Genomic DNA, 17,477 nt, shown 5'->3' with positions numbered 1-17,477 from the left:
GAAGCTTTCCCTTTTTCTCACTCCAGAAAGCTCTCTGCCTTGCACTTCCTTGTGTGGTAGGCAGCAATAATTCATTGGCAGAACAGCTGGTCCTCAGCAAGGAAAGGCCTGGCATGCCAAAATCAGGAGCCCACCCACTTTTCCCATTAATTGGCATGACAGCATGTCCAGTAGGAAATCTTAAGGCCAAATGATCTGCTTCCTGCACGCCAACATTTCACTGCAGTTTGCATTTGGTTACCTGAGGCGAGGGAAAAGAAGTGCACATGTGTGAATGCCATAACCCACCCAAATTACATTGCAATGAGGGGAAATCAATACCACTTCAGACTCCTGAAGACTATGGAGCTAAAAGGATTGCCAACTTGTGTACTTATTCAGCCTCTAATTCCATTTTGCCCCTCTGCACTACCAAAATTCAACAGCAAAATGCCAATTGTTGGTAGTGTGACTTTGGGAGAAGGTTAAAAAAAGAAAGAAAATAAAATTAATCAAAACTTTGGGAGTATAAATAATCTGTTTTTAGTCAATTCCCTCCCTCCTTCCCAAACCTAAGAATTGGGCTGAAAATATCAATATTATGTTATCTTCAACCTCACTGCCTTACCTTATGAGCTGCTCCTGAGGCACAAAGCATTAACATAGTTCAGAATTGTTCATCCTGAACTTGGAGAAGAAATTTGTCAACATCATTTAAAATCCCATCTTTGTTACTTTTCATCAGTCTTTTCCTTGGTGATGCCCGTCAGATAAAGGGACTGCAACCATCCTCCCCCCCAAATTCAAATAAGTGCATTGTGAACAGAAACTGCATAATTCCTGACCTTAACAATAAAAATACATTCCGAGTTCAGCTCCAGTGAACATTCCAAATTAAGTCTTTGATAACAGCACAGACCTGTTTTTCACACAGTTGTGCCTAAGGTGAACTAGACCTTCAGGCTAAATTTGTTGGTTTTTTTTTTTTTAAGCTTGCTTTGTTAAGCATGAAAATGTTTAACTGGCAAGTTTTGATTCCCTGACTCTGAAATGTATTATCAGCCATTGTTTATCTGTAGACAAAGTTGGGCCTATATTTGCCTTGGCAGGTTCTGGCCAACCAAGGCAAATATAACAAAAGAAATATTATTCCCATCAACATTTTGTTCCTGTCTTTTTCCAAAAATATTAATCTTGGTCCTTTTCTTTAATCCTCCAGGGAGGCCTGTGAAATTGGCTTACATATTCAATTTGGGGAGGAGTTGAATCCCTTGACCTAATAGGCAATATATGGATTTTTAGAATTTATTTCCCATCAGCCCAGCCAATATGAGCAATGGCAAAGTCCATGGAAGTGACTGTCCAAAACCTCTGGAAGATATCTCATTTTCCTTGAGATTGACAGCCCTACCCAGAATCATAAGTGATTGGATTTGCAAACTTCTTAAGACATGGCCTCAAAAAACATGCTGGGAATATGAATTGTATGATATTTTGATGTATCTAGAGTTGTCTCTCAGTTATCTCAGATCTAACAGTAAACCCCATAAGCCAACATAGGTTGTGAGACTGTTCCACAATTGGCTGGGTTTTAGTATTTAACAAGACTTTCTGCCATACAGCCTCTTGCCACGGTTTTGAATTATCCAAAAAAGACTTTGGAAAGTAAAAAATCAAGAATAAACTGGGAGACCTGTTGTAAAAAAAGAATAGTTCCATAGATTAAAAAGTCTATGTCCATCTCTATGTAAAATCCAAAAGCAGCTGTATTCCTGTGCTAAGGGGGAAAAGCTGGATTTATCAATCTTCCAGGGAACAAATAATTAAGATGTAAAACTAAGAGTAAAACATGATGGAAGAATATTAAGGTTGATTAAAACAAATGACTGCTTCTGTTATTATAATGAAGAGCTGATACAATGATACAATGCTTAAGGTGTTGGACGCACACTAAAGAGGTCCAGATTATACAGTAGTCCACTTTCAGCCATGGAAGCTCAGTGGGTGACTTTGGGTCAGAATAACAGAGTTGGAAGGGACCTTGGAGGTCTTCTAGTCCAGCCCCCTGCTCAAGCAAGAAACCTTATACCATTTCAGACAAATGGTTGCCCAGTTTCTTCTTAAAAAACCCCCAGTGTTGGAGAACCCACAACTGGAGGCAAGTTGTTCCACTGATTAATTGTGCTAAATGTCAGGAAATTTCTCAGACATACCTCACAGCATTCTTAGGGGAGAAAACTTGGCAGGAACTCCTAAAATAAAGTACAATCTAAATCAAATCAGTCAATCAGTCATTATCATTCCACCTTATAGATCCCAAACTTGCTCCCCTCAAAAAAACTTACAAATGATATTCACAATCCAAAATACAAATAATTTTTTAAAAAGAGAAAATAAATGGATATTTCAGGGATTCTTTCCACAGGGCTCATGATGGTAAAAGCCCTATGAATGACATCTGAGAGAGTCTAGATGAGGCAGTTTTCTGAACAGTCTTTGCCTAACTTCCTCCATTTCTCTTGAAAGTTCCCTCCTGCATGGCAATTTTTCATTTGACTTGAGTATCCAGTGTTATGTAACAAATGGAAACAGAACTTCCCTTTTTAAAATAAACATATCAATCATTCAAAAGCATTTAATTCCTTTAGTCTTCCTCCTGTTTTATTATAATGGTTACGTGAGGTTGTTAACGTTTACTGCATAACGATGAAGCTGGGGTTTTGTTATGATTTGTTCAAGGACATAAAGCAAGAGAAGTGGATGGTGTTTTTAGCATTTAGATATGAAATTTAGCATTTAGATGTGTGTAAGTGATCAGGATCCTTATAGGGGATCACAATCTTTTGAAGTATAACCACCTTTTAAGGAAGGGGTGCAGTTGTGATTATTCTCCCCCTTTTTTTGAGAGAGGGGTGGAAGACAGTGGAAGATTTGGTTGTTTTTGATCAAGCACTAGCTTCCCAACTCATCATTGATACTTTGAACAAATCAACATTAAGTAGAATTCAGACCAAGACTGTAGACATAACACACATATCTGTTCAATGGCATATAATTCAACAGATTCTCAGAAGCATTTTTTTAAAAAACAATGATCAGTTGGGTCATTTTAACAAATAATAATAATAGTAATAGCATTTTATAGTTTATTTAGTCCAGCAAGAGATAATAGGTTTGGCTTCCTTTTTATGTTTTCCAGCCAACATTGATTTTAGGTGGAAACTTGATATATGATGTTTTCCCATTTCCTCTTCAGCACGCCCTACGTTTTTGGAGAGGCTATAACATTAAACAAACAATGCATACCAGATGAGATACAGAGTTTGCTGGTGCCTCACCTAGTTGTTGTGTGCCAGTGCAGCTGTTGTTTGCTCTGCATGCGTATGGGCTGAAGCAAACCCATGTGCTCCTTGAAAGGTGTAAATCCGAATCATATCATTGGCTGCATTAAAGGGCGTGTGTGGTGGACCTGGGTGTGATTGGCTGTGTCCCCCACTCCACTTGACTTGTGTAGAAGGGGTGGGAGCCAAGAAAGATTTGTGTGCAAGTAAACGAAACCAAGCAATTAACAATCCCTGCCAAAATACCTCGTACGCACCCCTCAAAGATACTTCCCAACTCCCAGCCATAGCCTCCTTTTTGTTTTTTCCTGTATCTGAGACATTATCCACTTGTGCTCCACCAAATTGCCTCTTTTCAATAGGAGGCAGGCTAGTTTTGATTTTTATTTATTTTGATTCTATTTTTGATTCTACTTGTAGTCTTTCAGCCAAGGGGATTGCATTAAGTGGATGTACCAAAGCAAAATCTTATGTTTTCTCCAGAATATGGGAGGAAGTGCAGCCGGCTGTTTCATAACAAGGCACAAATATCCTGGGAAGAGATATCTCACTGAGCTACTGCATTATATGCTGGTGTAGTGGTTAAGGCACCAGGCTAGGAACTGAAAAGTTGAAAGTTCTAATCCTGCTGCCTTAGACACGAAGTCAGCTGGGTGACCTTGAATCAATCTCCGAAGGTGAGTGCAAACCACTTGTAAAAATGCTGCCAGGAAAGCTCCAGGATCTTGTCCAGGCAGAATAACAGGGTTGGAAAGAACCCTGGAGGTCTTTTAGTTCAACCCACTGCTCAAGCAAGAGACCCTGTATCATTTTAGAAAAATAGCTGTCCAGTCTCTTCTTAAAAGCCTCCAGGGATGGAGCACACACAAAATCAACCCTGCCTCAACACTCTGCACATGCTCAGCGGTGCTCTCTTCTACCACATAAATCCGATCCCAAAAGCTGCATCCCAGCCACGCAACCTCCCCCCCCCCCCCAATGAAAACCGCCTCCCGGGATCGGCCAAACGGGGCGTCGCCAGAGGCGGGCCGAGGGCGGGACCCTTTGGGGGCCTGGTCTCCCGCAGGCCCCGCCCAGTCCCATTAAACCACAGCCTTAACAACAACAGCATGGCAGTTACCATGGGAGTCCAGGGGTGCTTACGGCAGGTAAGTTGGGGTACAGGAAACAGCGGAGGGCATGACCTCCATCCCTCCCGGATAAAAAGAGAGGAGGGGCGACGTTTCCGGTTCTGTTTATAAATAGCTCCGGGCGGAAACGTTGCTGATAGAAAATGCCCCCTCCCTTCCCAAATGCTCCCCTTGGGGTTCCCCCCTCGTCCCTTCTCCCTGCAGTCCCCAAAGTAGCATTCCTCATGTCTTCCCATATGTGAGATCGTTTTCTGCATCCCAAGTCCTGCCTTCCTCAGCCCTCCCAATTTTTTCCCTTCCCTGGGGAGTCCCGGACTAGGTTTGCCATCTCGCAAAAACCCTCTGCTGTCTGCCTTCCTTTTCCTTCTATGTCCTCTGGGCTCCTTTCCCCCCCAAATGAGCTAATGAGCTCTGCCCCACCAAAACAAAAATCTCTCTCAGATGCATTGATTCCCGCCCTGCAATTTCTCAAAGGCACCTTCCGGATAGACTAAATGATGGTGGGAACAAAATACCCCTCCCTTGTCTCCCCACCAGGAAAAGTTTTATGGTTTTCAAAAGAAGATCTAGAACTTATACTTCTGAATATGTTGCTGCTTTAATGGGGGGTGATGGGGATACACTCTCCCAGCTGAATTGCTGAATTACTCCCCCCCCCAAGATACTTCTGTCAAATGGATTTTTCATTTGCGATTTAACAGATGCTTTTGTTTCTTTTAAGTCGGTGGAATTTTCCCAACATCTCCCTAAGATAGCAGTCCTTTCAATTACACTCATTTGAGCCCTTCAGCTCAATCCTGCTTAAAATTCTTCCTGGATGAGGTTAGATTCTGCAAAACAGTCTCAGTTTCTTACAAATAGCTAAATGTATATTTGAGAGTGGAAAAATACTTATTCCCCTTACTTTTTTTCCTGGCTTCTCTTTCTTTGCAACATTAAGGACATTTTTCTCTGGAGCTGGGTAAAAGGTCCTGAATAAAGAAACAGTAAACATTCTTCTTCAAGTTAGATGTTTCTTATGCTAACAATGAAAAGATATACACCTTCCCATGGATTCAGTGATAGAGTTACAGCAGCTGGTTTTTGAAGAAATTATGAATTCTTTATTCATTTCTTTGACTATATAACAACTTGACCTAGAGAGAAAGTTGATTTCCAGAACAGGAAAATTCTGAAATATTTCTAAAGCTGAACTTTCTTCTAGAAAGTCTTAAACTAAAATAGATTTTTTTACGGATTACATAATGAATACATAATTTTTATGTATGGATTTCTCAAAGAAAGCACCCTTCATCTGTAATCGTGCTTTTTATTTCCTTTCAATGCATGTGTCTAGCCTGGTGGGCCAAATAATAGTTCTTAGGCTGAACTAAGACATACCTATTCTCAAAGTAAACCACTAATCTGTAAAGACGCAGTTTAGAAAACCTCACTTTTCTGATTCATTGAAGATAGTTTTGGCCAATGGGGCATATTCCATGTGTACTGTTACTGTAACACCCAGAATTCCCAGCCAACACAAATTTGTGGTCCCATTAAAACTTGTGGCAAATGCCACAACACCATGTTCAAAAAGTACAGGTTAACCCAAAGACTTTGCTCATGCAGTATGAAATTCTGAGAGCTTCATTTCCAACTTTGTTGCAAGGTGTCAGTTGGGGAAAGGGACATACATCAGGGCCATAACTCTGGAGAAACGTTTGATATTTTGAAGTCAACTTGGTACCAGGCCTGCCAGATGTTTGTGACTACGGCTCCTGGTTGTTAGTCATAGTGGGCTGATGAAAGTTGTAGAAGGTGCTAGAATGACTAGCAATTCTCTTCCCTGTGTTGTTGCATTCTGGTAAACCTCTGACCTATTGTCTCAGGTGGAGTCCTGGCCCTCCTTTCATGATTGCAATCTTTCAATTGCATGCATCATGCTTTTGTAAAAAATACAAGCTACTCATATTTGGAATGTCATATTCCTTTTATTTAATTATTTTGTTTCCTCACCTTCGACTTTTTGACATTCAGCTTGGGAGAACTGAAACTTCCCGATGAATAAAGGTGATTCCGGGAGGTGACACAATCAGGTTTCTGTACTGAAAGGGAAGAGAATCATTGTATTATTACTTGCCAAGAATGTAAAGAAGGCCAAAATTTTGAAAGGCCAAGAATGAGGGTAGCTATTATTACTGAAATTACTTCTGTATCTCTCTACTATGATCAGGAAATCTCCTTTCCTTAGTATTACATCACCAAACCTTTGTGGTTTGCCTGCAAGAGTATGCATATTCTTTCAACAAGGAATCTCAATCATGTGCAGAGGAATTTCAGGTTAATTTACATGAGGTGGGGGAAGAGAAGTAATTCACAGGATTGCCTCCTTGGGGGAATGTACAAAATACCTAGGCAATCCTTCTCCATAGCAAACTTACATAATTGACTTGGACTAGAAGGCCTCAGGTTCCTTCCCAATCTATGATTCAATGATCTTTATTAATTTCCTACAATGTTTCCAATGCTAAGTTGAGCATTATGGGAAGAAGCATGCTTGATTGCACTACTTGAATTCCTTAGTAATGTAAGTCATAAAGAAAATCCCACCAACTACTATCAGGTTCAAATGTTTAGTTATTAAAAGGTAGTTTTCCAAACAGAATTGTTAGAATTCTGGATTTATAAGAAATCATATCTGCATTTGCATCTTGCACAGTCAGGGGATTGATTCTAGCACCTTGGAAAAAAATGACCCGTTGGTACCTGTCTTTGATTGGTGAACTTTAGAATAATATTACTAAAGTAAAATCAATCCCTTAAGCTTACATAATGGTCAAATCTTATTTTACTGTTAAAGGAAGCAGCTGCTGGTTAGGATTTTAGAGAATTGTAAGACAACTGAAAGGAAAGCAGAACAGTTTGATTTGGGGGTTTGGTTAAGCTTTGTTAGAAAAAAAATTGGAAAGGAAAGTAGAGAAGAAGGAACCTGGCCAGGAAGACTGACATATGTGCTAGAACAGGGGTAGGCAACCTTGGCTCTTTTATGACTCATGGACTTCAACTCCCAGAATTCCTGAGCCAGCATGGTTCAGCTTGGAAACCTCTCCTTTTCCCCTCAGCATGGCTGGCTCAGGAATTCTGGGAGTTGAAGTCCACGAGTCATAAAAGAGCCAAGGTTGCCTATCCCTGTGCTAGAACAACTTGAGTTGTATTGGTTCTGAACAACTCACCCATCTAACTTGGATGTGTAGATTTTGCCCTAAGGGATGGGTAGTGAGGTGTCTAGTTTCCTAGACATTAAGAACACTCTCTTGAGGCTGTTAATAATCTACTGTTTGCTTTCTAATCTCTTTAATTAGAGGCTGGCAGGATACACCAGGGATAGCATTTCACAGGGCTGTAGAAATGGTTTGCCCCTTGCCACGTGGCAGCCTCCTGTGCAGTTCTTCCTGGGGATTTGATTTCTCCGCTTTCCCTTTCCCTGAGGAAGGTTGAATTTGCCTGGGAGTTCACATTAATTAACCTTTTAACCTTCTCAATTTTAACTGATCTTTTAATTTTTACTTGTAAGTTGTAATTTGTCCTTACCTGGTTTTAATTTGCTTTATTCATGTGTTTAGAGTTTAGGTTTTATTATGGTGTTATAGATGTTGCCAGGGGCACTAACTGGTAGGTGAGAAATTTAATAAATAAACTCTTTAACTCTTCTGCAGTTTAAAACAGAAGAGAGGGGAGACAGTTGGTGAGGCAGCTCCTATTGTAAACCTAAAAGGACTGAGGGACTATTTTACAGATAGCAAATCGAAACTGACTCCTAGTGATGGGTGCATATTTCAGTTCAAGCTCCTTAGATTCAAAATTTCCATACTGGAATATTTTGGGATCTCTGCCCCTACCTGTTTGCTCATGTTTTCCTCTTGACATTGACAGTGTTGCCATTGTTAATGCTTCTTCTGTTTCTCTTAGAAGGTGAGGCAGAGTCTTTATAACTCACTGCAAATCCATCTGGTGCATTTCCAAACTGAGCTGTTCCTTTAGGCAAGGGGAAGTGTCATTGCGCGTTGGCCATGATCCCAGATACCAATTTGGAAGGAAAGAAACTGGTTTAGTCAGTCCTTCTGTTCCTGTCACTGATTTTCTCAAGGGCGGAATTTTTACAGGTAAACGGGTTTGCTTTCAAGTAAAACATTTAGGGTAATTTGTGAGATTTTGAATCTTAAAATTAACCACAATTTTCTTGTCCTTTTACTTAGAGAAAGAGAGAGAGAAAGAGAGAAACCTTCTCCTTGGAAACACTTTAGGGATGGTTGTAATAATTGTTTGCCTTATCACCTGCAGAGAGTTAACTTTTCTCCAGGCTACCCAAACCTTCTCAAAACTGGAAGAAAGTGGTTGTTTGAAGCTATTAAAGCAGATGGAATGTAGATTATGGTTTTATACAGGGAAGACTGTCGGGGTGGTTTGGCTTTTGCTGCCCTCTGCTGTTAAAAAGGTTTTCTGCATGTTTTCAAATAATGGCCCTTGGCTGGTAAAATCACCTATCCACACTTTTTTTAAAAAAAAGATATTAAATTTATATACCTCCTATCTCGCTATCCAAAGAGGATCTTTTGAGGGGACTCATCCTTTGGAAGTCCAAGATGTAGTGTTGCAATATTTTTAAAAAACTTTTCAAGAGCTTTACAATCTCTCCGTTCAATGGAGAAATTCTTTCCATCCGTTATTGGATATCTAAAAACTCTATTGCTTGCAGTTACAGGTAATCTTCGACTTATGACCACAATGGAGCCCCAGATTTCTGTTATTAAGTGAGAAATTGGCTAAATGTGTTTAGCTCTATTTTACGACCTTTCTTGCCAGAATTGTTCAGTGAATCACTTCAGATGATAAACCCATAATCCAGCTGTAAAGGGAATCTGGCTTCCCCATTGACTTTGCTTGTCAGAAGGTTGCAAAAGGTCATGGGGTCACGTGACCTTGGGACATAGCAAGGGTCATAAATATGAACCAGTTGCCAAACATTCTGAATTTTGATCACATGACCATGGAGAAGCTACAAAGGTTGTAACTGGGAAAAATAGTCATGTCACATTTTTCAGTCCCGTTGTAACTAAATGGTCACTAAATGAACTGTTGCAAGTCGAGGACTATCTGTATATTGGCCACCAGGAGGCAAACCGCTTTCATCCTCACTAGGGGTCATCTGTAATAGGAAATGTAGCGCCTCCTGGTGGTCAAAGTAACTGAAAATATCACACAGGATATACACTACGTAAAAATAGAGAATCCCTCCCCCCCTTTCAGGAGAGGGGATAGAAGTCATGTACAGGTGGTGCTCAGCTTATGATCACAACTGAGCCCAAAATTTATGTTGATGAGTGAGAAATTTGTTAAGTGAGTTAAGTGCCCCATTTTACAACTTTTCTTGCCACATTTGTTAAGGGAATCACTGCAGTTCTTCCAGTAGGAATAACATGGTTGTTAAATGAATTTGGTTTCCCCGTTGATTTTGCTTGTCAGAAAGTCACAAAAGGGGATCCAATAATTCTGGGACACTGCAACCGTCATAAATGTAAATCAGATGTCAAGCCTCTGAATGTAAATCACGTGACCATGGAGATGCTGCAATGGTTGTAAGTGTGAAAAAAGGTCATACTCACTTTTTTCAGTGCAGTTGTAACTTTGAACATTCGCTAAATGAACTGTTGCAAGTCGAAGATTACCTGTAAAACCTTGTACAAGGGGACATGATACAATATAACATCTATATCTCTCAATGTCTATGGAGATTCTCAGTCATCCAGGTCACGCTTGTCCCAAATGTACTTTTTCAAGAGGTAACTGGACTTCCTTTGCTTTTTCTTTGAAGACGTTTCGCTTCTCATCCAAGAAGCTTTTTTAGCTCTGGACCACTAGTTTGAAAGAGGGGTCAAAGAGGCCATCTATGTCAAAACTGAACAGTCCCCTCTCAATAGCGGGGGAAGGGTACAACATCATCTATCTCCAGTCTGCAACATAGTCCTTTCAGCAGTTCCAAGAAGGCTCCACACCCATTTGCACTACTCAGGTGATCTTGAAGACACAGATAAGCTCCCAGCTGGCCTCAAGGGCTCTAAAATAATGCAAATGACCAGCTGTTTGTAAGGAATATAAATCCTTCTATTCCCCCACCATCCAGTCAGAACTGAAGAAGCTTCTTGGATGAGAAGTGAAACATCTTCAAAGGAAAAACAAAGGAAGTCCAGTTGCCTCTTGAAAAAGCACCTTTGGGACATCTATATTTCTCTGCTCTGAGAACTTAAGGGAAGATGGACTGTACAGTATATACCAGGCACCCTTGGCTCTTTTATGACTCATGGATTTCAACTCCCAGAATTCCTGAGCCAGCATGGCTCAGCTTGGAAACCTCTTTCTTTCGCCTCAGCATGGCTGGCTCAGGAATTCTGGGAGTTGAAGTCCACGAGTCATAAAGGAGCCAAGGGTGCCTACCCCTGGTAGATACCATTCTGGTGGCTTCTGTTGCTTCCCGGACTCCCTACTGATTTATGCAGCAGAAGGAGAAACATGGAAGAAAGTTCCTCCAAGGCATAAATATAAAATCTGAGAATTACAGCTTAACTTTTTTTAAAAAAAAAAGAGGTTTCATGTCCTTCTCTTCCACCTGATTTCAAAGCACAGCCCATTGTGGGAAAAATTCAGGGATTTAATATCTGTTTTGCTTACGGAATGTTCCATGGCATCTCCAGGTTAAAAAAGGCTTAAGCAAGAAATAAGGAGAAACTCTCTCTTTACCAACCAGTTTGCCACCCTTTAGAATCCCCAAGAAGCTGATAATTGGTCGATTCAGAGATTAGTGGATTCAGAGAACTTCCAGAAGGCTCCAGGGAAAGGATTCCTTAAGTTCAGTTGCCTTATTAATTGATTGATTTATAATTCAGGGCAATGAACATATTTAGCACATCTTTCTCCTATTTCCCCTACAACAGGGGTTTTCAAACCTGGTCCTTTTATGACTTGTGGACTTCAACTCCCAGAATTCCTCAGCCAGCGTCCACAAGTCATAAAAGGGCCAAGTTTGAAGGCCCCTGCCCTACAACAACAATCCTGTGAGGTGACTTGGCTGAGACGGAGTGATTGGCTCAAGGTCACCCAGCTGACTTTCATGGTTAAGATGGGACTTGAACTCACAATCTGTTTTCTAGCCTGATACTTTAACCACTAGACCACAGGTCGGCAACCTGCGGCTCCGGAGCTGCATGCGGCTCTTTGAGCCTTCCCCTGTGGCTCCCAGCCTCCTCTGCCTTTGCAGAGAGAGACAGAGACAGAGAGGCAATTACGCTTCCCTGCTTCTCTCTCTCTCTCTCTCTCTCTCTCTCTCTCTCTCTCTCTCTCTCTCTCTCTCTCTCTGTGTGTGTGTGTGTGTAAAAGAGAGTGCGCTCACAGTGTTCTCCGAGGAGCTGAAAAGCTTACTGGGCAGAGCTCCCCCTTTGCTGCATCTCTGCAGGAAGCAGGAAGCAGGAAGGGCAGGAGAGAGCTAGCTAGCCTAGCTAGGCTGACTCAGGAATTCTGGGAGTTGAAGTCCATGAGTCATAAAAGAGACGAGGTTGCTTACCCCTGAGCTTGTTGGACAACAGCTTGAAGCTTGCCAGATGAGCAGCAGATAGGAGGGGGGGGGGAGAAAGAGAGAGAAAGAGAGAGAGGGAGGGAGGGAGAGAGAGAGAGAGAGAGGAAAGAGAGAGAGAAAGAAGGAGAGCGGGGGAAGAGGAGTGGCAGACCAAGGGCAGATAGAGAGGGAGGGAGAGAGAGAGAGACAGAGAGATACCCTTTTGACATCTAAAATGAAGATAACACTGCATATATCCTTTTTTATCTTTATTATGGGTGTGGGTGTGTTTGTGTGTTTGTGTGTGTGTGTGTTTGTGTATGTATGTATACATACATATACATATATACACACACACATACATACACACACATAAACACACACACACACAAACACACACCCATAATAAAGGTAAAAAAGAATATATGCAGTGTTATCTTCATTTTAGATATCAAAATGGTTTTGTGGCTCCCAGTGTTTTGTTTTTGGTGGGAAACGGGTCCAAGTGGCTCTTTAAGTGTTTTGGGTTGCCTACCCCTGCACTAGACCATGGGTAGGCAACCTTGGTTCTTTTATAATTCGTGGACTTCAACTCCCAGAAATCCTTAGCCAGCATGAAATCCACAAGTCATAAAAGAGCACTAGACCAAACTGACTCTCATTTTTTTGGGTGACCTAATTGTGGCATGGAATAATTAATGTTATTGTGGCTTCTCAGCTGTCCTTGCCTCACTTTGGTGCCCTCGAAGACTTTCAGTTTTTTTCTTTATTTGAGTTTCTCCTGCTTTTCCTACAGGCAATGCAATAGTGATTTCTTTTCCCATTTTCTTTCTCCACAACACCAATCCTGGAAGGTAGGCAAGGTTTGAAAAGGGAAGCAGGTTTCCCCCTTCGTCCTTTTGATCTTTTTAAAAAATCTTACTGGGTTGAACTTCAGCCCTGAAGGTTGACTCTCCAGCTTTGTAGCTCCTTTGGCTGGTGTTCAAAGCTGCAGGCCAATCTAATCTCCATTAGAAGACTGGACTTTACTCACCAATGGTGGGGGATCAGAGTTCAAGTCCCTGCTTTTTGAAAGAAGCTGAATAGATAAACTTGCATCAGCTGCTTTCATTTTATCCATCATAATCACAAATAGAAATGACTTGTCTTCAGAAGTTGTGGGTGCTCTATCCCTGGACACTTTTTAGAAGAGACTGGACAGCCCCATGTCTGAAATGGTGCAAGGTCTCCTGCCTGAGCAGGGGGCTGGACTAGAAGACCTCCGAGGTCCCTTCTAACTGTGTTATTGTGTTAAATGCATTCAGTCAAAATCCAGGATAGTTTTAATATATTTTTTGTTTGGCACTTTAATTGAGGCATTGTGATACTCTTTACCACCCTCAGCCATCATGTGAACTGTTGTCTTCGCATGCTTTGTCCACAGGGCCATATGACCTCCAAGCCATGGTTTGTCATTTACACCATCATGCGATGTGGCAACCCAGCAAGTTGTGGCTTGTTAACTGTTGTTAAAACATAGCTTAGTGTAAGGCAGTGTTTCTCAGTCTTGGCAACTTGAAGATATGTGGACTTCAACTCCCAGAATTCCCCAGCTAGCAAGGAGTTCCCAAAGCAGCAAGACTGGCTGGGGAATTCTGGGAGTTGAAGTCCACATATCTTCAAGTCGCCAAGGTTGAGAAACACTGGTGTAAGATATGAACCCTACCTTTGCATCTCTTCTGGAACTAAGGGGGGGGGGATCATCTCCTTTTACTTTGAGGTTTAAACCTTGAATACTTCCTGCTCCAATGAAATGATCTCTAGATGAATTGGGACAATTTCTCCCAGAATTTCTAACCAGCCTAGCCCCTTTGGGAACTCTGTAATCTCTAATTACCCAGCCTAGCCCCTTTGGGAACTCTGTAATCTCTAATTACGGTTCACTAATCCTAATTAGTCTTAATTACTGTTAGGAATTCACTGCAGCATTTTGTTTTTACTTGCTCTGTTTTCTCTGCGTAAGCCCTGAACCTCTCCTTGTTGTCCCACTTTCTAACAAATTGTACAATTTCCAATCGAGGTGGGACAGGGCAGATGGGGGAGAAAATGTAATTAATGATTTTGCTTCCCAGATTCATGCAGACTTACCTTTTTCCAGCTCCCTTGTTTTCATCACTAGTGACAGCTGTAGTTTTATTTTTCCGAAGAGAACATTCTGGTCATGGCAGTCTTCCTTCTAATGTAGTTTGTATCCAGGCTCTTGTCAGTTGTGATTCAACAGGGCTGAAGTTCAGTCCAGATTGAAAGGATGGGGCGGCTGGGGGGGGGGGAATCTGTTCCTGCCTCTGATTGGCAGAAACTCATCTCTGGAGTAGTACATTTCCCACGCCCCGCCTTGTCAATTGCCCCCTTTGTTCATGGGCCTGGCCAGTGAAAACTGACAAAGGCTGTTCCTCCAAAAACTGCCGCTGGTTGCCCTCTCACCCCAGGCAGGAAAAAAATAAAACAGAACTGGACAAAAGTCTACCTTTCCCATAAACAGAAGCAGAACGAGATGTCATCCATCGCTCTCCCATCAGCCCCTTCTGTTTATCTTTGTGGATTACATATTAACTGATGTTGTTTGCTTAAGAATGTTGTGTCTTTGTTTATATTGGTGCAGAGATTTCAGCTGAATAACTCGTGCTGCAGGAAGATAATTGTGTCACTGTGACTCTTGGTACTGAATTTTTGTATTGCTACCCTCCTCATCCCTCCTCATGCCTTGCTGGGGAGAATCTCTTCTGTTTCTGGTGGTCTTTTTAGATCAGGGATTCTCAACCTTTCTAATGCCGTGACCTCATAATACAGTTCCCCATGTTGTGGTGACCCCCAAGTGGGTGTGGCCACCAATAAGAGGGAGTAGGACAGTTAGGGAAAAGGGAAAAAAAATGGCGGACAGCATGGTTTGGTGACCCCCGTGAAATGGTCATTCAACCCCAAATGGGGTCCCGACCCACAGGTTGAGAACCACTGTTTTAGATGGAGATGCAGGAAATTGGGTAATAGTCGTAGTGCTTTCTAAGATCCCTCTGAGGTCGAGAAAATGAGGACCCAGATTGCTGAGGGCAATATGTTGACATTTGTAAACCACTCAAGAGAATGCTGTAAAGCACTCTAGAGTGATATATAAGTCCAAAAGCTATTGCTATTTTAAAGGTACCAAGTTTGAAAAACACTGGCCTAGCAGACAGGCTCTCTCCATCTGTACATTATCCTTACCTCCTTCATCACCAGGAATGCCTGCAGATGTTTTTCCTTTACCTTGATAATAATTCAAGAAAGCTTTTAGAGGTTATAATCTGATTTCCTTGTGAAAGTGGAAGTTCCATTGAGCTCACTGCAAGTAAACCTGGTTTGGTGAGGTTGCTCTGAATACAGGAGGTTTCTGCATCAGACCTGTTGACTCTAGGGCAGGGGTAGGCAACCTTGGCTCTTTTATGAGTTGTGGACTTCAACTCCCAGAATTCCTGAGCCAGCCATGCTGAGGGAAAGGGAGAGGTTTCTAAGCTGAGCCATGCTGGCTCAGGAATTTTGGGAGTTGAAGTCCACGAGTCATAAAAGAGCCAAGGTTGCCTACCCCTGCTCTAGGGGGAGGGGAGAAATAGATTGCCAAGAGCTGCATTTAACATTTTAGAAGAGGGGCTTCAAACTTGACCCTTTTATGACTTATGGACTTTAACTCCCAGAATTCCTCAGTCAGCGTGCCTGGCTGAGGAATTCTGGGAGTTGAAGTCCACAAGTCATAAAAAGGCCAAGTTTGAAGATCCCTGTTTTAGAAAGTAAGTGGGACTGGTGCTTTGAAGGTTTTTTGTTTGTGTGCTTTTAAACCGTGATTTGACTGTGTTAGGATCTATATTATGGTTTTCACATATTTCCTACCTCAACATGGCAGGAACACATCTTGTCAGTTTTCAGCAGTCTTTCTCAATGAAGGCTCTAACAGTTACAAAAAGTAGAAATAGGGCTGCATGCGACTGTCCATAATTTAGCTAACTTTATTAATTAATTACAAGCCATAAGAAGTTGACACTTAAAAATAAAACCCAGATCTTTAGTATCCATGGTGAGAATCAATGAAAACCAAATGCAGCAATTTTTTTTGTTTTCTTGTCACAGCAGATAATACTACTTTATGTCTAAGTGATAGTTGAGCTTCTGTGTACAGGGAAATGTTAATTAACTGGCACACAGGGGACAGGAAAGGATATAATAGATTATTCCCCCCCCCCATTTCAACTCCACATTGGCATTTTGGTCTAGGACAGAGGTAGACAATCTTGGCTCTTTTATGACTCGTGGACTTCAACTCCCAGAATTCCTCAGCCAGCACAGCTGGCTCAGGAATTCTGGGAGTTGAAGTCCATGAGTCATAAAAGAGCCAAGGTTGCCTACGCCTAGTCTAGGAGTTCTCTAAAACCAATCACCATCTTTTGAAATTGGAACTAGACATACAAATGCTTGTTCATGGGTTGGAAAACAGCATTAATGATTAGCCATTTTATTGAATGTTCTGGTTTAGCTTAGCTATTGGACCATCTGCTCACTGTGCCCATCCTGACTAACTGTTTCTTCAGAGATTCTGGGGGGCAAAACAGTCTTTCCCAGCCAACTGTTCGAGATAATTTTAACCAGAGGGAGATTTTAGTCTAAGGGTCATTTGCACACAGCAAAGCACGTGCTCGGTTTTACCATGGTTCTTTCCCTCAAATTGGGAAGAGCTCCTGGGTAATTGACAAACAAACCAAGAAGGACGTCTGCACATCTACTTTAGACATTTTTCAAGCACAGCTGCTAATTCATGCGATATAGAAAAGAATACTTGCAAGATTGCTTCCCTATTCCAAGGGCAGATATACAGTTCAGATTCTTAATCCTTTTCCCATTTCATTCTAGGTTTTGAGACGAAAAGCTGGAGATGTTATATTTCTTGCTCGTCAGAGATTTTTCAGTAGCACGTTCAAGGTGAGAAAATTTCACATCCCAATGACAGGAATCCATTCCATGTTGGGGAGAGGTGGATAGAATACAAACACACAGGTTTGGGGTAACTTTCAATTTTTAATTTGACGTTGGGTGGGTGGGTGGGTGGGGAGAAAAGTCAAGTCAATGATCCTGCATTTCTTCCAGGCTTCAGATCTCCAGATTGAATTGAACAAACATTTAAAGCCCAAACCAGATTCTAGCAAGCTGGTCTTTGGGAAAAATTTCACGGACCATATGCTCACTGTGGAGTGGAGCAAAGAAAATGGCTGGGGAAAACCACACATCAAACCTTTCCAGAATCTCTCTCTGCACCCAGCCTCTTCAGCCCTGCATTATTCAGTGGAGGTAATAGTTTCCCATCTAAAGATCTGCTTTGCTGGAAAGGGTTCTTGTGTCAGGATTTGATGTATGATAGACAACAGGGAGATGACGAAGAGT

General features: G+C 41.7%; 1 protein-coding gene across 2 annotated transcripts in view; it reads left to right on the top strand.

Annotated features, from left to right (window-relative positions):
- Positions 1-4,379: 4,379 nt before the first annotated feature.
- Positions 4,380-17,477, top strand: part of BCAT2 (branched chain amino acid transaminase 2) — a 29,031-nt gene continuing 15,933 nt past the window's right edge. The window contains exons 1-3 of one of the 2 annotated variants that reach the window (XM_039335205.1): positions 4,380-4,468; positions 16,950-17,018; positions 17,184-17,384. In XM_039335205.1, coding sequence (XP_039191139.1) covers positions 4,430-4,468; positions 16,950-17,018; positions 17,184-17,384 — 309 coding nt within the window. In that variant the 5' untranslated portion in view covers positions 4,380-4,429. Of the gene's footprint in view, positions 4,469-8,422; positions 8,593-16,949; positions 17,019-17,183; positions 17,385-17,477 lie in introns of those variants that run through there. The other variant, XM_039335206.1, reaches the window with a different exon arrangement.

This window comes from Crotalus tigris, unplaced genomic scaffold (assembly GCF_016545835.1).
Source record: "Crotalus tigris isolate CLP2741 ecotype Arizona unplaced genomic scaffold, ASM1654583v1 scf7180000017639.5415321, whole genome shotgun sequence".
Classification (NCBI taxonomy): Eukaryota; Metazoa; Chordata; class Lepidosauria; order Squamata; family Viperidae; genus Crotalus; species Crotalus tigris.
The sequence above is the reverse complement of the archived record's forward strand: the minus strand, read 5'-3'. Positions and strand labels throughout refer to the sequence as shown.